The sequence below is a fragment of the Mastigoproctus giganteus genome, chromosome 11 (assembly GCF_048544385.1).
Source record: "Mastigoproctus giganteus isolate SK-2022 chromosome 11, ASM4854438v1, whole genome shotgun sequence".
Taxonomy (NCBI): domain Eukaryota; kingdom Metazoa; phylum Arthropoda; class Arachnida; order Uropygi; family Thelyphonidae; genus Mastigoproctus; species Mastigoproctus giganteus.
Window position 1 is genome coordinate 170,487,340 of NC_143585.1, and position 22,747 is coordinate 170,510,086.

Genomic DNA, 22,747 nt, shown 5'->3' on the forward strand with positions numbered 1-22,747 from the left:
TTGATAGATTGTTGGAGTCTTGAGTCCCTGACGAGCTCCCAGATGCATTATTCTGGAGGGCAATCACCTGTTTTTTTCAGTGACTCAAATTGTTCCATCAGTGCACCAAATTGTAATTTAAGATCTGTGCACTCCTTAAATCGATCACAAAGAAAAGAATCCCCAAGTGAGCTGATTAGTCACCAAGTCAACCTCGGAAAACATTCCACAGTTCCACAATGGATTAAATCATGACTCACCCATAAATCGCCATCGGCTATTTCCGTGTGAATCAGAATACCCTGTGACGTGTTTAAGGCAGATCTCGTAACTACCATTTTAAAATTAGCTAAATATCAATGAAAATTAACTTTAAAAAATTATATCAATAATATTATAAAAATCAAACTGTTACAGGAAAACCTATAACAAAATAATCCAGCAATATCTAAATAAATCAAATATTTAAAAGCAATAATCAACAGTAATCCAATCCACTTAACTGAGAAGCCTTGATGAAGCATGTCAGCTCACCTCAAATGCCGACACTCGGAAAAAAAAACGATGTGATCTTGATGGAGGTCATTGTACTGTCTGCCATGGAGTGTCTTCTTTGCCCATCTTTCTAACTTCATTTCTTGTGTCCTCTGGGCGGGAGGGGATTCCTCGCTTAGGTTGAGTGGGTATTCCACTTATCTATCTTCCTTATGGCCTGGTGGAGTGGTGCTGTGTTGTTCTCGAAGTAATCCTTCAGGTTAACTATTGCTGTTTTCTGTTGCTCTGTCAGGTCTATCAGGCCCTTCCTTCCTATTTCCAAGCTATTGTTAGGCTCTCCACTGCTGACTTCGGGTGGTGTTGGCAGCTCTTGGTCATTATTGACTTTGTCTTTCGCATGATATCTTCTAGCTCGGTGTTAGTCCAATCTATGACCCTGAAGGTGTATGTTAGTACTGGAGCTACATAGGTGTTTATGGCTTTAACTGTGTTCCCTGTGTTCAATTTTGCTCTCAGCAGGCTTCTGAGTCTCTGATGATATTTTTCAGTCAGGCACGTCTTGATTTCCTTGTGCTCTAACTGCTGAGCCTGCATCGTCCCTAGGTATTTGTAGGTTTCTACTTCTGTCATAGCTTCAATCTCTTTACCAGTCAGTAGCTGGTAGTTTCGGCCAACTAATTTTCCCTAGTGCAGTGTGTGGGTCTTGCATTTGTCTAGACCAAATTCTATCCTGATGTCCTTGCTGAATTGTTTGGTGATCCGCAGTATTTGCTGGAGTTGCTTCTCGGTTGCCACGTAGAGCTTGATGTTATCCATGTACATCAAGTGGGTGAGGGTGTACAGGTTCTTTCTTCCTTCTTTGAGGTTATATCCATACTTGCTGCCATTAAGTATGGTGGATAGCAGGTTGAGACAGAACCACAGTGGGCTCAGAGCATCTCCCTGAAAGATTCCTCTTCTAATGGGGATTGGCCTGGTTGTGATGTTCTTGACCTTAATGGTGGTACTCCATTTTGCCATTGTTGCTCCTAGTAAGTTTGTCACTATCGGATTGACCTTGTAGATCCTCAGGCTCTCTATTAGCCAACTATGAGGTACGGAGTCGAAGGCCTTGTGATAATCAATGTAGGCCGTGTATAGGTTGCGGTGCTTCTTGTAGGCTTGCTCTATAACTGCAGCATCTATGGTTAATTGCTCATTGCATCCTTTGCTCCTTCGTTTGCATCTTTTTTGCTGTTTGGCCATTATGTTCTGACTCTCTAAGTGGTCTGATATCTTCTTGGTTATGCAACTGGTCAGGATCTTGTACATTGTTGAGAGACAGGTGATTGGCCTGTATTTCGCTGGGTTTCTTGTATCTTTGTCTTTAGGCTTCAGATATGTGACTCCTTCGGTGAGAAACTTTGGAATCATCTCCGGGTGCCTTATCATTTAATTGAATTTCTCTGCTAGGTGCTTTTGTGTGCAGGTGAGCTTCTTGTACCAGTAGCTGTGGATGTTATCAATTCCTGGAGTTCACCAGTTGTAGGTGTTCCTGATCGACTGTTTCACTTCTTCTTCTTGAATCTCCCACTCTCTCATCTCTTGTATGTCCTTGGTTTTCTTCCGTTCTACTTCTATCCAGGGAGCTCTGCTGTTATGTCTTACTTCACTGCTCCAAATATTTCCCCAGAACTCCTTGATTGTCTTCTTCTCGGGTGGTCCATTTCCTGCTTTCTCATCTTCACCCAGTTTCTTGTAGAAGGCTCTTCAATCCTCATCGAAGATTCGGTTCTTTATTTTCCTCTGGAAGCTCTTTGTATCGGTGTAGTCTCTTGCTGAGTGCATGGAGGTTCTGCTTCAGTGTTTCCAAGTAATCTCTATTCTCTGATTTCTTTTCTCGTGTTTGCTGTGGATGCTGTCTCTCTTGAGGATGTTCTTCACCTTTCCAATTAATTTCTTACTCTATTACCTGGTTGGTACTGGGTCAACTTACCTATCTTGACTCTTAATTCTTCTATCTTCTGCCGAAGTCTTCTTTCCTAAGCTGGTGGTTCCTTCTGTTTTCGGTTCTTCTACTGCTGGTCTCTCGTTTATTTTCTATTAATCCTAGTAGCTGTTACGGCAGCACAGTATACAGCTGTGTGGATAGCCTCCAGCATTGTCAAGGTAATGTGGCATTATTTGCCAATTGAGGTGGTCTGTTACTCTCCACAGGATTTTATTTGGCCTCTGCTTAGGTATCACGTGGGTTCTTGTGGGATCCAATCCTTCGAATTCTGTTAGGGCCTACTTCCACTCGTCTTCTATTCTGGATATCATGACTTTGTCTCTTTCCACCTCAGCTACTCTGGGTTGTATTTCTTCTTGCTCATCCTCCTCTGGGTCTGTGGTATGCTGTTCCTCCTCTGGTTCCATATTGATCATATTCATTGTAATTGATCGCTTACATCCTGCTTGATTTTTTCCAAGATGGCAGGAGCTATTAGGTTCTTCGTGACGATGGTCCTTCTTTGGTCCACTAATTGTTGTTCGGTGACCTGAATATCCAAGTATCGTTCCAACCATTTGGTATGTAGTCTACGTATGTATATATATATAGTCTGTGTATGTATATATATCTTGGTATGTATATTATTATTATTATTATTATTATTACTAGGTCCTTGAGGTTGTCACAGACATTCTCTCAGATATGCCAGACAAGCTGTACTTGCTGCCTGGGAGTCTAAAACACTGATGGAACTGATATTCGGGTGACACTCAAGTCAAGTGGGCCCAATTTCGGCAAAGTCCGGATGGTCTCTGACAGCCATATCCTCCGCTTGCACCTTCACGATGGTGGGACTGTTAGTAATCCTGGGTATAACCCCCATGCACAAGTACATGGTGGGTGACCACCCAGGTGTGAACCAATGTAAGCAGGGGTCGAGGTGTGGCACCCACACCACATGGAGGAACGCCGCCCCTCTATGTTACCAGGCAGCACTAGGTGGAAGATGACTCTCATCAACCGGTGAAATACCACCACTTTGCTTATTGGAGGCATGAAGTGGTGGAACCCATGTTTAGTCTCTAGAGCTAAGTTCCGGTCAACCCTTCCCTATCTCTTCCATCATGCAGTATGATTGATGACCTTTGAGGTTATGATGAACGTCGTAGCGAGATCCAGTATTCCTTACATTTCAAGGGTACAGCTCTAAAACGGTTTTCGCAGGCCGGCCGCTAGTTAGTACGCTGGACCGGACCTATTGGTAACTCTCTAGGACGCTTCCGGATCAGCTAGTGTATAATCTTGCTACCTCTACTCTGCCAGATAGTGACTGGAGGGAGTCCGAGTAGTGTGTATGCAGGGAGCATTGTCGAGGCCACGTTATGTCAAGGATCTGGGTATATTCTTACCACATGTACGCCATATCCAAAAATTTCATTACTTCATACAGCATCTCCCACCCACTTTTTCTTACTATTGAATACACCATGAATTGTCAAACTAAAAGAGCAAGCTTATCTGCGAAAAGATCTAAACCTCCCATGGACTTCCTAATTCATTTCCCAAATATACGTGGTCTCAATTCTAATCTCAACGATGTCCATTTCCACTTGCACTCTGCCAAACCTCATGTACTTTTTCTGACAGAATCTCAGTTATCGGTTGATTCAACTACTGCTCATCTCAGATGCCCAAATTATTCGCTGTATGATTCCTTTCGCCTCAAAGGTGGTACTTGTGCATATGTCTGTTCTGAGATTCCCTGTCAGAGACTTGGCAATTTGGAATCTCCTCTCTTTGATCTTCTCTGGCTTAAAATCTCTCTACCTCATTGTGTCAAATTCATCTGTTGTCTCTACCGTTCTCCAAACTCGACTAATCACTTGGAGCTCTTTGACTTCCTCTCGTTGCAACTTGACTTTCTCCAGTCCAACTCTCCTAACAGTGAGGTAATTTTCCTTGGTGATTTTAATGTTCACAACCCCAGGTGGCTTCCATTTTCTAGTCACACCGACCCAGCAGGTCAAGATGCTGAAGCTTTTGCAATTACTAATGACCTAGCACAGATTGTTCATTTACCTACAAGAATACCGGACAATCCTAATCATACAGCCAATACGCTTGATCTTTTTTTCACAAACAACCCTCCTAAGTACACGGTCGAAGTGAGAGCTCCTTTAGGCACTTCAGATCACAACTTGGTGATTGTCTCTTCTCCAATGGAACCTTTATCTCATGGCTATTCCCAACCTCGTGTTGTTTGGCATTACAAGAATGCAAAATGGGATGACCTGCGAGACTTCTTTTCTTCTTTTCCTTGGTCGGATTACTGTTTCAAAAGTTCTGATGTCAACGTTTGCTCAGATCGTGTCAGTGAAATTATTCTTGCAGGAATGGAATCCTTTATCCCACACTCCACTTTAAAATCTCATCCTTTATCTAAACCTTGGTTTTCCAATAAATGTGCTAAGGCTGTCCAAGAGAAGAATGTTGCATATTGTAATTGACTTGTTTCTAATTCTTCAGTTTCATTTTCTGCCTACACCAAAGCTCGCAACAATTGAAAAGCAGTTATTAATCAGTGCAAACTAGAGTTTGAACAGGCTAAGAGTAGAAAAGTTTCTTCTTGCCCTAATGGTAGCCGAGCATTCTGGTCTCTTGCCAAAGCTATTGGCCGCAACTTTTGCCCATCTCTGCTCCCACCTCTGTCCAAATCCGACGGTTCTGTTGTCACTTCAGCCAAGGATAAAGCTGACCTGCTAGCATCCCATTTTTCTTCCAGCTCATGTATTAATGATCTTGGTAAAACACCTCCCACCATTCCCAACACACTCCATTCAATGCCTCCTGTGGTCTTCCGTCAAAAGGATATCAGAAGGATTTTGATGAATCTCGATGCTAAGAAAGCTCCAGCTCCTGATGTGTATTTCTCCACTTGTTCCTAAAACCTGTGCTTCTGAACTTACTCCTATTCTTTGCCGCCTGTTTTCACTTTCTTATTCTAAAGGTGTTTTTCCTTCTGCTTGGAAATTTGCTCATATCCAGCCAGTTCCTAAAAAGGGTGACAAATCCCTCCCATCCAATTATCGTCCCATTGCAATTACTTCTACTCTTTCTAAAGTAATGGAGAAATCAATTAACCGCCAACTCTTAAACTACCTAGAAACCTTCCATCTGATCAATGATCACCAGTATGGATTCCGTCAGTGTCGATCCACTGGTGATATTCTGGCTTATGTTACCCATTTATGGACTAATTCAATGGAAAGGTTCGGTGAAACACAAGTAGTTGCTCTTGACATCCCAAAGGCTTTTTATCATGTTTGGCATAAAGGTCTTCTAAACAAGCTTCCATCTTATGGTTTGCCAACTGTTTTTAGTAATTGATTATCCAGTTTTCTCTCTGATCGCTCACTGAGGGTGATGGTTGATGGCTCTCTGTCTTCTAACTTCTCCACAAATGCCGGTGTCCCCCAAGGTTCAGTTCTTTCCCCCAATCTTTTCCTCTTGTATATCAATGACCTTCTTCCATTGACTGGAAATCCTATCCATAGTTTTGCCGATGATAGCACATTGCATTCAACTTTCCATTTTGAGAAACCTTGTCCTGCTCAATCATCTTCAACTTCTCGAAAATCTGCTACCAATTCCTTAAATGCCGATCTTCAGGTAATTCTCCAGTGGGGCAAAGACAACTTAGTTGATTTCAACCCTTCTAAAACTCAGTCTTGTCTTATATCTCGCAAAAAGGATTCTTCTGCTCCTATGCTTATCTTTAGTGACACTCCAATTTCTAGGCAAAATGATATATCTCTTTTGGGGATTACCCTGACTTCTAATCTCTCTTGGCACAAGCACATTACAAATATTGCTTCCTCTGCATCTAAAAAACTTGGTTTTCTCTTTCGCTCTCGGCGTTACTTTTCTTCCAAACAGCTGCTCACTCTGTATAAATCGCAAATCCGCCCTGCCATGGAATATTGTTCCCACATCTGGGGTGGTGCCCCCAAAACTTCTCTCAGGCTTCTTGATTCCATTCAGAAGAGGGCAGTTAGGTTAATTAATGATTCATCTCTAACAGAGTCTCTCCACTCGCTGTCTCATAGATGCACTGTTTCTGCTGCATGTCTCTTCTACAGATACTTCCATGGGCACTGTTCTTCTGAATTAGCTTCTATAATTCCCGCTCTCTCTCTTTCAAAACAGTCCGAACATGTGCCGCCACCAGCCAGCATCCATTTACCGTCCAACTTCAAACCCACAGAACCAACTTTTCATCTTCCTCATTTATTCATTCAACTGCCGTTTTCTGGAACAACCTTCCTTCATATGTATTTCCTGAAAATTACAATCTACAGAAGTTCAAGTCCAATGTTAACAAATATCTTTTTTCGTCTTCTCAATCTCCAACCCACGCACTGGTCTAAGTACTATAGGTTCTAATAGCCCTCGTGTTTGGGGTTCACATAAAAAAAAATATATATATATTATTATTATTAGCTATATCGCACAAGGAAGACTGAGGCTTATGTTGCCAGACAAAAAAAAAAAAAAAAAAAAAATCCCAAATTACCCTGAGAGAGAGAGAGAGAGAGAGAGAGAGAGAGAGAGAGAGAGAGAGAGAGAGAGAGAGTCAAAAGTAGAAGGGAATCACCAAGAAAGAGAAGAATGATGATATCCAGCTCAGGACCCTGGGTGTGCCAAGCCCAGCCCATACTCACCAGATATGAGCCCCTGGGATTATTGTTGTTGTTGTCATATTATTTCTCCCTGATGGAAGGTTCCACCCCATGATGGGTATTGGTACCAAGTGTACAGAGTGGTTATGTCTTTTGTTGCTGTTAGTCGAGAAACTCTCTAACTATCCTACAGGTTATTATTATTATTATTTTGTTTTTTTATGAAAACCCCAAACACGAGAGGTATTAGAACCTATAGTACTTTGTACCGTGCTTGGGTTGGAGGTTGAGAGGACAAAAGAAGATATTTGTCGACATTAGACTTGAACTTCTCTAGAATGTAATTTTCAGGAAATACGTACGAAGGAAGGTTGTTCCAGAAATGGCAGTTAAATGAATAAATGAGGAAGATGAAAAGTTGGTTCTGTGAGTTTGAAGTTGAACAGTAAATTGATGTTGGCTGGTGGCAGCATGTGTTCAGACTGTTTTGAAAGAGAGAGAGTGGGAATTATAGAAGCCCATTCAGAAGAACAGTGCCCATGGAAGTATCTGTAGAAAAGCATGCAGCAGAAACAGTACATCTATGAGACATCGAGTGGAGTGACTCTGTTAGAAATGAGTCATTAATTAACCTAACTGCCCCATTCTGAATGGAATCTAGAAGCCTGAGAGAGGTTTTGGAGGCACCACCACAGATGTGGGAACAATATTCCATGGTAGGGCAGATTTGCGATTTGTACAGAGTGAACGGCTGTTTGGAAGAAAAGTAACGCCGAGAGCGAAAGAGAAAACCAAGATGTTTAGATCCAGAGGAAGCAATATTTGTAATGTGTTTGTGCCAAGATAAATTAGAAGTCAGGGTAATTCCCAAAAGAGATATATCATTTTGCCTGGAAATTGGAGTGTCACTAAAGATAAGCATAGGAGCAGAAGAATCCTTTTTGCGAGATATAAGACAAGACTGAGTTTTAGAAGGGTTGAAATCAACTAAGTTGTCTTTGCCCCACTGGAGAATTACTTGGAGATATGCATTTAAGGAATTGGTAGCAGATATTCCAGAAGTTAAGCTGATTGAACAGAGCAAGGTTTCTCAAAATGGAAAGTGGAATGTAATGTGCTATCATCAGCAAAACTATGGATAGGATTTCCAGTCAATGGAAGAAGGTCATTTATATATAAGAGGGAAAAAATGGGGGAAAGAACTGAACCTTGGGGGATACCAGCATTAGTGGAGAAGTTAGAAGACAGAATCATCTACCATCACCCTCAGTAAGTGATCAGAGAGAAAACTGGATAACCAATTACAAAAAATAGTTGGCAAACCATAAGATGGAAGCTTGTTTAGAAGGCTTTTATGCCAAACACGATCGAAAGCCTTTGAGCTGTCAAGAGCAACTGCTTGTGTTTCACCAAACTGCTCCATTGAATTTTTCCATAAATGGGTAACATAAGCCAGAATATCACCAGTGGATCAACAGCATCAGCAAATATTCTTGCACCCTCTCTATTTAAGTGTATCCCATTCCTGTAGAGGCAGTGTCTCCTGTCAACAAGCACAGACCAGGTTGAAAAAAATTTTACCCCTTGAGCCTTGCACAATCTCTCCAGGGCCGAATTGATCAACAATTGCAGACACTTTCGCATTTAACCCTAACTCGTGACTTTTTTCAACATTGACCTGTATTTGTTGAGTAAATCTGCAGATCTCTTACTCTTAATGTCATTAGTTCCAACTTTACAATAACATCACCTTTTGTGCCCTTAAAAGATGATATCTGCTCTACAACATCATCAACTTTTCCCTCTGGCAGACATACCATGGTCCTGTTCCACCTATCCTTATTGCATAGTATATTCCCCATCTCCCTGATAATAGAGTCACCAACAATAACTAGTTCCTTTTAGACCAGCACATTCTGCCTTGGAGATTGCCTCTGCTTTGCCTGATGCACAGGAGTGAACTCTATTGTTTGAGCTGGGCAGCTGAGAGCTTGATGGGGCCCCCTCATATTAATTTCTTCAAGGGCATTTACCCTACACTTCAACTCTTATAGACTCATCAGAACACTGAGTTTGCATCTAATTTCTTGACACTCTAGACATCTAGCACACAAATGTTCTGTTTTAGATAGGTCGGCAAACATTTCACATTTCACACATATTTTGGGACTGTGAGTTCTTCTGACCTCTCTTTTCAACTTTTCTCTGTTTTCTTTTAATACTATACTGCCACTTACCATGTGATGCAATATGGAAAAATTGCTGTTTCTCCAAATTTAACCCCTCACGTCTAGAGCTATTTAACTCCATGCTGACTTTGGTTCCATGGTTGCATGCAGACAAATAATGTCTCTTACAAAATCCTTTATAACAAATAAAACTGATTTTCTTCCATTGCTATGTTGGTAGAAGTTTGTACTCTTTAAAATGTCAGAAAAATAAACTAATGTTATTAAAACTTTGCTTCTTTGGTTTTATCTTTGGTTCTTAATTATATTATAGTTCCTGTATAATGTAGAATTTATATCACACCTTATTAGGTTTAACCTCGGCTGCGTGCGACTTGTTGCTTCAAGTAAGAAATATTTTATTGCAAGTTGTTTAAAGACTTAAATGCTTTGAATGTACTGTATCTTGTACTGTAACTTGCAGATACTCAAGGCTTTGTATGAGAGGAAGGAAATAGGATAGCTATAGTTTCTAATCCCAAGCTGATGCTAATTGATGGATATAAACAAAGTTATGGTTTTTAAAGCTGAAACTGGTATTGGAAGCTGTAAAAGCCAGAATCAAAGGTCATTAGGACCTTTTACCCTGACTATGTACAACCTTAATATGTATAAGGTGATTTTATTGCTATCAAAACCAACCAAAACTTCACACTGACTTTGTAAGGTAAGGAAATGATATATTTTAAAGACGAAAAAAAAGTAAACTTAATAGTGAAAGATTTTTTGATTTATAGAGTTGTATGTTGTCTTTCATTATAAGGTAAAGAAAGTTTGTGAGACGTCTGTTAATAATTACTTGGGAAAGGTTTTTACAACTTAAATTTTCCCCAAGTAATTGCTGAAATATTAACCAAAAAAAAAAAGGCAACTATACTGAAACCAAATTGCAGTATTTAAGTTGTTATGAAGAATCCCTATGCAATTTAATTAACTTTATTTTATAATTTTCAGGATAACAAATGATATATTGGCAATGGCAAGACCTAACAGTGAAACAATTGAAAAATTTAACATTATTCAACAGTTTAAAGAGTAAGTGCTTCAGTTAATTTTCTAATCCTATAAAATTTTAATGATTATAAGTTGTGTATTTATTATTTTGTTTTCTTGCTTACTAAAATGCTATTTTAGTAAGCAATTTGTCTTTAATTTGTCAATTAAGTCTTTGTTTGTTTCAGATACGAAAAGGCCGATTCACACAGATATGTGGAATCAAAACAGGAATTTAAAAGTTCACTGCATTTTTTTACATTTGGGTACTTTTCTCGGCAAACATATTTCCGAAAGTCTTCTTCTGATGATCTGGCTTTTAGGAAGATATCATTTCGCAATGTAGTAATTTCATATTCAAGTAATATTTTCTCCATGTGAAAAATCGCAGCGATTTTTTTCTGCAATTTATTTCGTATCTAAGTGGATATTAAATGGATAAGAAATATATTGAACAATGTCTTCAATTGTTTTAAAATCACTGATTCTGGTTTCAAAATCATCCACAACATTCTCAATTTCAGAAACATATTTCTCGCTATTAAATTCAAAAACAGGATATTTTTGCAAATGATCGAATTTTTTTTTCTTTGAGATCCTTAGCCATTGCCAAAAATTGATATTTATATGCAGAAATTCTACTAATCATGTTACCTACATTTTTATTTTTTACTTGTAATTCCAAATTCAGATCACTTAATTTAATGGTCATCGTCATCAGCCATTTTCAATCCACTGCAGGATGAAGGCCTCTCCAGCAACTTTCCAGTTCCTTCTGTTTTGAGCACTGGCCATCCATTTACTACTCAAAAACTGATGAATTTCATCTATCCATCTCCGCCTTTGTCTTCCAGGTTTTCTTCTAGCTCCTCTTGGGTACCATTCTGTTATTTTCTTAGTCCATCTGTCAACATGTCTTCTAGCTATGTGTCCTGCCCAAGACCATTTTAGTTCTTTAGTTTTGATAAGAATGTCCTTTACTTGAGTTTGCTGCCTAATCCACGTGTTTCTCTTCTTATCTAACAGTCTGATTCCCAATATAATTCGTTTCATTCTTCGCTGTGTAGTTCTTAGCTTCTCTTCCATTCTTTTGGTGAGTGCCCAAGTTTCACTTCCATAAGTCATGGTGTGGAGTATACATTCATTAGGGCAACAAGATTAGTAAATGGAACAAAGGGTTGCTCTTACGAAGAAAGGCTTAAGTTTTGCAAATTACAGAGTCTGGAGACTAGGCACCGGCGAGGTGATCTGATAGAGGTGTATAAGGCTTTGAATGGTTTGAGCATGCTCAATGCCAATGGGATTCTTCATCTTTCTCAGAATAATCACCTCAGAGGGCATAAATTCAAATTGAGGAAGGACGGATGTCGGATAGATGTGCGGAAATTTGCCTTTGGCCAGCGGGTGGTTGGTTGGTGGAACCGACTTCCATCACTTGTTGTTGAAGTTGATAGCCTAAACAAATTTAAAGCTCAACTGGACAGGTATTTCGAACGAACGGAGGGGTGAAATGGGAGCGGTTTTTTTTTTTTTTTTTTTTTGGCTGATGCTGAATAAGCTTGCTTTCTTGCATCATATGCCTCTGCTAATGCTAATGCTAATGCTAATTATTTTACGTTTCAGACAAACTGGGATATTGCTCTTCAGTATGTGACTATATTTCCTGAATGCTATCCATCCAAAATTTATTCTTCTCTTGACTTCCAGCCATTTATCATTATTACAGCTAATAACTTGTCCCAGATAAGTATATGACTCCACCTTTTCAATTACTGCTCCTTCAATCATTATTTCCCTTTCCGTGGCATACTTGTTCATCATTACTTTTGTTTTAGCCATATTCATCTTTAGTCCAAAATCCTTACTAACTGTGCATAACTGATTAAGATTTTCCTCTAATTCTTTGGGATCGTGGCTTATGATCACAATGTCATCTGCAAATCGTAAATGGTTTAAGTACTCTCCGTTCACATTGACTCCTTTCTGCGACCAGTCTAACCTTCTGAAAGCTTCCTCAAGGGCAGCAGTAAACAGCTTCGGAGATATTGTGTCTCCTTCTCGAACTCCTTTCTCGATTTTAAATTTCCTACTGTCTTTGTCTAGTCTAATAAAGGATGTAGCACTCTCATATATTTTCTCCAAAATCATAATATATGGAGTATCTATGCCTTGTCTTTCCAGTGCCCCAAACATTGCCTTATGCTGTATGGAGTCAAATGCCTTTTCATAATCCACAAATGCCAGGCATAATGGTGTTTTATATTCATTTGCTTTCTCCATTAGCTGTGATATTACGTGAAGGTGATCCATAGTTGAGAATCCTGTCCTAAAGCCAGCTTGCTCTTTCGGTTGATTCTCATCAAGTATTCTTTCTAATCTGTTAGTAATGACCCTTGTGAACAACTTGTAGATTTGGGATAACAAGCTAATTGGTCTATAATTTCCAATTTCTGATTTATCTCCTTTCTTATGCAGCAAAACTATGATTGCATTATTCCACTGCTTAGGCATCACACCTTTTCTAATGCACTTTGTGAAAAGCCTTTGCCAGTTTTTGTGTTATGTCTCTTCCTCCCAATTTTAACAACTCTACAGTAACTTCATCTTCCCCCGGGGCTTTCCGATTCTTCATTTTCTTCAATGCATGTTCTACCTCATCAGGAAGAATATCGGGTATGTCGTATGTGTTGCTACTTTGCAATCCATCTTCCCCACTGCTGGTATCATTCCCTCGCTCCTTGTATAATTCTCTATAGTAGTCTTCTGCTATTTGAATTATGCCTTCTCTGCTGTTTATAAGTACACCATCGCTATTCTTCAGTTTCAGTATCATTTGTCTTTCTGTATTACTGCTCATGGCTGCTGATTTCAATCCTTTGTTTTCCCTTAATGCTTGTTCTACTTTTCTTGTGTTAAATCTTCTTATGTCGTTTCTGAGTCTCTTTCTAATGGCTTTGCATAACTCAGTATACTCAATTTTCTCCCTGTCAGTGTTTTTCTTGCTCTTCATTTGTCATCTTTAGTTCATCATGACAAGTGTTTCTTGACTAATTTTTTCTTCTTTGGATTTCTGTTTCCCTATAGGTTTCTTGGGCTTTATCACTTTCAGAAAGTTGTAATATTCCTCGTCGATATCTTGGTCCTGAGCAGTCTGCAGAAGCTCAAACTTGTTCTTAAGTTCCAGTACATACTGCTTTTTCTCCTCCTCTGTTATTTCAAAGACCTTTGTATTATTTACTCGAGTCAGTTTTTTCCTTTCCTTTCCTACATCTATATCAAGTGTACATCTTACCATTCTGTGATCACTTCCAACATTTACCTTATTCAGGACGGTAACATCATTCACAATATATCTTCTGTTAGTGAGGATGAAGTCGATTTCATTAGTTGTTAATCCATTTGGACTCTTCCATGTCCACTTTCTGTTCATCCTTTTCTTGAAAAATGTGTTCATTACTGGCAATCCTTGAGATTCTGCAAATTCCACAAGTCTTTCACCTCTTTTATTTCTTTCACCAATTCCAAAATTTCCTATAGTTCCTCTTTCTGCGCTGTTTTGCCTTTTTCCAACCTTAGCATTGAAGTCCCCCATAATAATAGTGTAGTGGGTTTTCTGCTCATCTAGAAGACTCTCAATTTCAGTGTACATTTCTTCAACCTCTTCATCATCATGGCTCGATGTTGGTGCATAAATCATTATAATCTTTAGCTTGTACCTCTTAGAAATCTTGAGTATTAGTCTTGACACCCTTGGTGATGTACTTTTAAATTCCAAAATGTTGTTTTTAAAATCTTTATGGACCAGAAAGCCAACTCCACCTTTACTCCTTTCACTGTTTCCATTGGTGTACAGCAGATTTCCACTTGATAAACTTATAAGTGATTCATTTCTTCTTCTTGTTTCAACCAAACCGATGATATTCCAATTCACATTTTCTAATTCCTTTTCCAGCTCTAATATCCTGTCTTCACCGATGAGTGATCGTACGTTATAACAGGCCAAGTTCAATTTCCGTGCATGGCAGCCTGGTCGTACCCAGAGATTCTTAGCACCCTCTGCTTCCACTCTGATCCTCTCGCTGCCGTAAGAGGGAGAGTGAAAGCTGCTGGGGATTGAGGGCCATTTGTATTGTTGTGCTCTCATTGCTGGAGGGTTTGGTCTTTTCCTCTTCACGCTGACCAGGCATCTTGAAGAGGACCACTCTACACGTTCGTTGCCACCTAAGTGACATAACAGGGCTTACTATCGAGAAGGTGTGCATGAGTGGATTTTAGGGAGGCAGGCCAACCGGACTTCTCCTAAATCTTCTGTAATAGAGAGATATTGGATCCATCAGTGTTTTAGGCTGAGTGTCTGATAACACACAGGATACCTGTTCCCCTCTAAGCCCCTTTTGGTAAAATTTAATGGTAAAATCTGCCAAAAAAACAAGATCACACAACCACTCCATATCTTGTAGCTGCTGATAATCATCTCCCCTTTGATCAACAAATTTTTTAATTTCATTCAGCAAATTTCAAAATCTCTGTAGAAATGTACTTCAACTCAGCCACCTCATATCTGTGTGTAATATCAGATCTGGTTCTTTTTCATCGAGTTGCATTTTAAAAAGTCTCCTTTGAAGAGATTGTCCTCTGATGGAATTCACGATTTCGAAAGTGAACACTTTTAGTATTTAATCTTTTGCTGGCTAACACTTGTTGGTGAAATGATACAAACAGTGGTAACTCAAAATCTGGGAATTCATCATCCTTTTGGCACAATGCGATGAATCCGTTAAGATGCCCTGTCATTGCTTTAGCTCCATCTGTTGTTACTTATATGAGCTTAAATAGTGATAATTTAATTTAATTTTTTCAATAAAATGTTTGAATGAGTTAAAGATATCAAGACCTCTAGTTCTTTCTTTTAACGAAACCATACCCAGCAGTTCTTCTCTAGTGGCAAAATCATTGAAAAACATACCAACGAAAATGGGCAATTGAGCTGTCACTGACATCTGTAGATTCATCAAGTTTAAAGAAAAGGACACACAATTAGCAGTATTAGCACGCAATTGTTCGCTCACATTTTTACTCATTTTTTTGATGCATCACAGCACAATATTTTGAGATAATTGCAGATCTTGAAGGGCACTTTTAATTTCATTTTTGTTCTTAAAATTTTCAAAGAGAGAATCTGTTATTTCTAAAAATGCATCTTTGATGAATTGACCATCAGAAAATGATTTGTATTTTTTTGCAAGAAGATGACTCACTTTAAATGATGCTACAGTTACTGCTTTAGATTGTAAATTAGATGTCATGAAGAAATTTTGTTGCGTGAATAATTTAGATTTAAGTTCTTCTAATTTATTTTTTCTAAGGTCACTATTTGGCGGAAATTGGTATTTACCATGGTGTGCATTGAAGTGCCTTTCTAAATTTCCTTTTTTGGGTATAGTCACTGAAGCATTGCAAATCAAACAGCAACATTTTTCTTTCACCATTACAAAAAAGTATTCTAGTTCCCACTCTTGATGAAAATGATACATTTTACTCTTTTTCATAGTATTCATTTTAAATCAAAAGGTATTAAATTAACATATAAGTACTGTCCAGTTATTAAATCAGCAAAAGCAATGCTTACCGATTAAAACACTAAGTTGGGTGAACCGGAAAAATATTCTGTCTGAACAGCTAATTGCAGATCTTGAAGGGCACTTTTAATTTCATTTAATTTCATAGCTAATGTAGGATAATTGATGAAGAGGATTCCCAAATGAGGAAGTTGTTTCCAAAATAACCGGATAAATACACCACTGTTTATTGCTCTGTTTGGTTATATCCTTATAAGAATCAGTTTTGAATGCCTTTGTGATATTTCTCTAAAGCTATTTCTGGAGGTCACAACCATAAAACAATAAAAACAATTTGCACTTTTCTGTTAGTGGAATCTAATTACAAATGGGTAGTAAACTCAATTTTATTGCATTTGCAATAATACTAACAGCTGGAATTCTGTGGTATTTTACTTATAGTGAAATGTGTTTCTCCTTCAATGAAATCTTTAATCTTCAATCAAAAAACAAAAATAAATTTTCAAAATCTGCTCTTCATTCCTATTTTTGAAGCTTTATAAAAAAAAAATAATAATAAAATAAAAAAATAATGCACAAGTGCAAAACCCCCTGCACAATATAAAATTTTGGTAATATACCTGACCGCGCAAATCGAGGGTTGTATATTTAAAATTCGTTGTGATCGACCATAATTAAAGCTGCGATTGATTCGTTGGCCACCCCTGCTATACAGTGACCAAGTGATAATATTACAAACAGCAAATTCTAAATGGAAAGCATTCAAGGAAGTATTCTTGGAAACTACTAGGCTTTTTGTACCAACTAACAAATACTGTTCAAGGTTTAGGCCTAAATGGATGTCAGATGAACTAATGAGACTTGTAGCAGAGAAGAAAAATGTATTGGATGCATATAAATTATCAGGCGATACAGACACCTATGGCAGATATAAGCTAGTCTGTAATCAAGTCACAAAGGAAGTTAGGCAAGCAAAAGACACATTACAAGAAATATTTGGCAAAGGATGTAAAGAAAAATGGCAAAGACTTCTTTACTTATATAAATACTAGAAGGAAGAGGTTCAATCATTTTGGTCCACTTGATATCGATGGTTTCACTGTTGATCCAGTTCAGATAGCCAACAAACTGAATTGAGTATTTTTCATCTAAGTTCACACATGAAGAATTCTGTAGGGAAGTGGAGGGCAGAAACTTATTAAACTATAACAGAGAGCTAAATGATTTTGTAATAACTGAAAGCAAAATGGAGAAGAAATTGTTGAAGTTAAACATAAGAAAATCACTTGTGGTGGTTGGGATCTCTCCAGTTATATTAAAGGAGGTAGCAAAGGAACTAAGCAAACCCTTAGTCATAATTATGAGAGCATTCTGGGACTCATTGGAAGTTCTGATGGACTGCAGATGTGCAAATGTATCCCCAGTTCACAAAGGGTGACACGAGTAATTACCGGCCTGTTTGTTTAACTTCTGTTCAGGAGAAAATAATGAAGTCACTTGTTAAAGAAGCATTTCAAGATCATCTAGACAAGACTGCAGTTATAACTCAGACATGGCATGGGTTTGTTAAGGGTCTGATCAGTATTGCAGATGATACAAAGGTTGGCAGGGTTCTTTAATGCCTTAGTGACAGTATGTTACTGCAACATGATCTAGAAAAGTTGGGCAGATGGGCTGAGAAGTAGCAACTGAAGTGTAACATTGAAAAATGTACAGTACTGCATATGGATAGCAGTAACCCTAGAGAAATGTACCAACTGTATTGTACTACACTCAGTGTAGTGGAGAATGAAAGATACCTGGGTAATTGTTCAGTCAGATATGAAATTTTCTGATCAGTGCAGACAGGCTGCCAGAGCAAGTCATGGAGTCTTGTCAGTGATATACAGAAATTTTGCTAGAAGGGATAAGCAGGTGATTATCCCTTTGTATAAGCAAATGATAAGGCCACATCTTGAGTACTGTGTACAGGTCTGGAAGCTTCATTTTAGGAATGATATAGAGTTGCTAGAACAAGCACAGAGAAGGGCAACAAGGTTGGTAATGAGAACAAAGGGGTGCTCTTACCAAGAAAGGCTTTAGTTCTTTAACTGCTGCATCTGGAGACTAGACACCTATGAGGTGATCTGGTTGAGTTGTATAAGGCCTTGAACGTTTTAAAAATCTGAATGCTGATGGGATTCTTCCTTTTGCTCAGATTATGAACCTGAAGGGACATAAACTCAAATTGAGGTAAGACAGTTGTATAATAGACGAATAGATTTGTGGAAATTTGGGTTAGCCAGCAGTTAGCTGATTGCTGGAACAAACTTCCATCTGTTGTCTTCCAAGTTGATAGCATAAATAAACTCAAGAAGAACTGGACAAACATTTAGCACAAATGGATAGGTAGAATGGGAAGGTTTTTTTTTTTTTTTCTTGGCTGATGCTGTATAAACTTGTTTTCTTGCATCATATACCTTTACTAATGTTAATGCTAATATTCTTGTTTCTCATATATTCCCTAGTACATTAGACTGTCGAAATAACGGCACCCAAAATAATGGCACATTCAAAATAACGGCACATTCAGATCGGATGTATACATACTGCGCAGATGTCTTGTAGTTCCAAAAAAGAAAATGGCAAGTCATGTGATTACTGTATTTTTTTAAGTTCGCCATTTTGAAAGTGAATTCTCTACTGATATCATGTTTTATACTGCTGTTTTGCATTTATTTTAAATTAAAAACCCCTCACTATGGCTCCTAAAGTTAATAAACCTCATACAGAGAAGAAAAGAAGAGCAAAGAGCTTAATGACTTGATATAATCCAAACTATTACATTAGGGTCACCCGAAATGTTAATTCATATACCCATGTATATTGTGGTGTAAATTGCATGTGTTCTCTGCTTGATTTGCCTGTTTTGCTGGATGAAAAACACCAGTTCCTGAGCGAGAAACCTTGCTATCTATGCCTGAGACCCACTAACTCAGGCACAGAATGAAAAAAGCCCATAAAAGTTCCTCACGTCATCAACGGGATTTGAACCCGGGCCTTTTCCACTTGGTGTGGGGAGGACGGTGACGATACCACTGTGCTACCGTGCAGACTAAACATGATATAATAAAGAAAATAGAATGGGGCATAAGTAGAATTGTGTTAATGGTGGAATATAAATTGGATCATCAAGATGTTTATGTTTATGTTTTTTTATGTGCAGTTAATAAAATTGCATTCTTAATCGCTCCATTTCTTATTTGGCCTCATTATTTCTGCATTAAATACATTAAAAATAAAACTTTCTAGATAATGGAAAAATCAAAATAACAGCACCTTGAATCCCCGAAGGTGCTGTTATTTTGAAAGTTTACTGTATGCTGATGTACAGGAGATAATTCTCATTAGTTTATTTAAAAATATTTTCATCACTTGCTCCAATCAATTTGAGAGAAGATTAAAATATCCTATAACAGAGTACATTTAGTTACCTTTATAATTATTAAACTATCACAGAAAATCTTGTAGCTTTTATAGTAATTTATTTAGATAATAACAACTTTAATGATATATTTAAAATTAATTATACATTCAATTATTTTATTTTGAGGCTCTTCTTACACCATTTAGTTTGCCCATGGTGAATTAGCACCTAAGGGCATGGCCTTTCCCATTCACTATACCTTAGTTACACTTCTGGATATAATAGAGATATGCATTTATATATTGACATGGGCCAAAGTAATGCTTACACTCAAGAATTTTTGTTTGTATTTAATAATATCTCAGGATAGTGTTGTTTCAAATAAATTAGGAAGCTAATTTTATTATTATTAGCCATATTAGCACATGGCTAATAATAATAATAATAAACAAGTTGAAATAACTCAAGGGGGTATGTCAGGGTAGTTATTATAAAATGTACAAGAACACAAAGTTTTAACTATGTCTACAGTAATGTCAGAAGTTATCAATAAAGTTAGTGATTTCAAACTCCTGATTAGGATAACTAACACTGGCATAACAGGATTAATGGAAATATGGTCACCCAGAAATAGGTAAGATGAGTTTCACTATGTTATATATAATGTTATGTGTAGGAAAAATAGGCAGTAATGCAGCCTATTTTAAAAAATGCAGCCTGAGTTCAATAAAAGCTTTCCTAGATTTAGATCTTATGCATGCTAGCATACAACCAGTGTGGTATGAAGTAGTTTTTTTTTTCCAACTACATCATGCCACATGAAAGCAAATGAACATGGAACATGAATTAAGTTCGTGAATTAGAGTTGAATTTGAAACTGTCCGCAATTCTGCCCAGACATGATAGGAGGGAGTATATGATGAGAGCCCTGTCAATCAACTCAGCCCTGAAAAGATTGTGCAAGGCTCAAGGGGTAGAATTTTTTTCAGCCTGGTCTTTACTTGTTAACAGGAGAGACTGCTTCTACAGGGATGGGATACGCTTAAATAGAAAGGGTGCAAGAATGTTTGCTGATGCTATCAAGGCAGTGTTAGGTGGGTCGGAAAACTGCTAGATTGGGGGGGGGATACAAGGACTAACAGATTAACAGTAGCCACTGGCAGAGGTGAAAGTGATTCTTGCACTGCTTCTATTCGAATGAGCCGCAGCCTGGAAAATAAGATGCAGGATATTTCAGAGACTGCTGGGAATCATTGGGGTAGAAGTAAACACATGGGTTGTGTTAGAGTAGCTAAGAAAAAGAACAGGTGCGTGTATACCAATGCTAGGAGTTTAGTAAATAAATTTGATGAATTTGAGGTATTGCTCAAAACATCAAAGGCAGATATTGTGCGGATTTCAGAGACATGGTGTCATACAGATATAAGGAATGCAGAACTGGAATTTGGGGAGAACAATGTCTACAGAAAGGATAGACAGGATGGGAAGGGAGGAGGGGTTATCAGTTAAGAAATACATAAAATCCAAGGAAGTGAAGCCAGTCGACATCGCTCGACAGTGCAGTGTCGAGTCAGTTTGGTGTGACATAAGCATTGGGGTATCAAAAATGAGAGTAGGAGTGTGCTATAGGCCTAATGACTCTGATGAGTATAATAAGAAACTGTACAGGAAAATAAAGTGGGCCAGTAAATCCGAGAGTCTTATAATGGGGGATTTTAATTTCCCAGATATTGACTGGAATTTGGGGGCTGGTCATTCATACAGTAGCAAGGCTTTAGTAGATTTATTGGATGATTGTTTTCTACATCAGGATGTTTGGGAGGCAACTAGAGGAGCAACTCTTGATTTGATTATCAATAGTAATTCTTTGTGCATTAAGAATCTGCAGGTAAATGAACCACTAGGTGGCAGTGATCACAGTGTGCTGAAGTGGGATTTACTCAAAGAGGTAACTACCAATAGGGGTAAAGGGAAGGGTTATTGCTTTCGTAAAGGCGACTATGATGGACTGAGACAGTATTTAAATTCTATACAGTGGGACCAACTGATGATGTTACCAACAGCAAATTCAAAATGGGAAGCATTCAAAGAACTTATCTTGGAAGCTACTAGGCTTTACATACCAACTAAGAAATATTGTTCAAGGTTTAGGCCTAAGTGGATGTCAGATGAACTAATGAGACATATGGCAGAGAAGAAAAACGCATGGGATACATACAAATTAACACATGACACAGAAGCCTATGATAGATACAAGTTGATCTGTAACCAAGTTACAAAGGAGGTTAGGCAGGTGAAGGCAGATTACGAGAAATCTTTGGCAAGGGATGCAAAGAAAAACAGCAAAAAGTTCTTTACTTATGTAAACTCTAGAAGGAAGGGGATGAATCAGATTGGTCCACTTGATATCGATGAGTCAACTGTTGATGATCCTGCTCAGGTAGCTAACAAACTAAATGAATATTTTCCATCGACATTCACACATGAGGAGTTATTCAGCGAGGGGAATGCCAGAGGTGTATTCAACTCTGGCAGTAAGCTAGAGAATCTTGTAATAACTGAGAGTAATGTGAAGGAGAAATTGTTGAAGATAAATACAAGAAAGGCACCTGGGGTGGATGGGATCTATCCAGTTATATTAAAGGAGGCAGCAAAGGAAGTAAGCAAACCCTTATCCATAATTATGAGAGCTTCTTTGGACTCAGGGGAAGTACCCATGGACTGGAGATGCGCAAATGTGACCCCAATTCACAAAGGAGGATCAAAGGGTGACACAAGTAATTATAGACCTGTTAAACTTCTGTTCCCAGAAAATTAATGGAGGCACTAGTTAAAGAAGCACTGCAGGATCATCTAGACAAGACTTCAGTTATAGCTCAGACACAGCATGGTTTTGTTAAGGGGAAGTCTTGCCTGACCAATTTGATTGGATACTATGATGCAGTCACAAAAGAACTGGATGCAGGGAATAACTTTGATATTATATACTTGAATCTTAGAAAGGCCTTTGATACTGTTGCACATGGAAGACTGCTGCACAAATTGGAGCGGTGTTGCATTGGAGGCATTGTGGCATTGCTGCTATGGATAAAGGGGTGGTTGAGGGGGAGAAAACAGAGAGTGGTAATCAATGGACACTGCTCATCGTGGACTAATGTTATTAGTGGAGTCCCTCAGGGTTCAGTATTGGGTCCATTATTGTTTTCTGTATTTATAAATGATATTGATGATGGTATATCAAGCTTAATGTCCAAGTTTGCAGACGATACGAAGGTTGGCAGGGTTGTCAAGGACACTTCTGACACTATGCTACTGCAACAGGATCTGGAGAGGTTGAGCAGATGGGCTGAGAGGTGGCAAATGAAGTTTAACATTGACAAATGTAAAGTACTACATATGGGAAACAGCAACCGCAG

The 22,747-nt window shown here is 38.3% G+C and overlaps 1 protein-coding gene across 1 annotated transcript in view; it reads left to right on the plus strand.

Moving 5' to 3' along the window:
• LOC150078572 (protein tyrosine phosphatase domain-containing protein 1-like) overlaps nucleotides 1–22,747 on the plus strand; it is a 274,976-nt gene that overhangs the window by 36,748 nt on the left and 215,481 nt on the right. Inside the window, exon 7 of the mRNA XM_090384615.1 lies at nucleotides 10,308–10,388. Within this exon, the coding sequence (XP_090240741.1) occupies nucleotides 10,308–10,388 (81 nt within the window). The remainder of the gene's footprint in view (nucleotides 1–10,307; nucleotides 10,389–22,747) is intronic.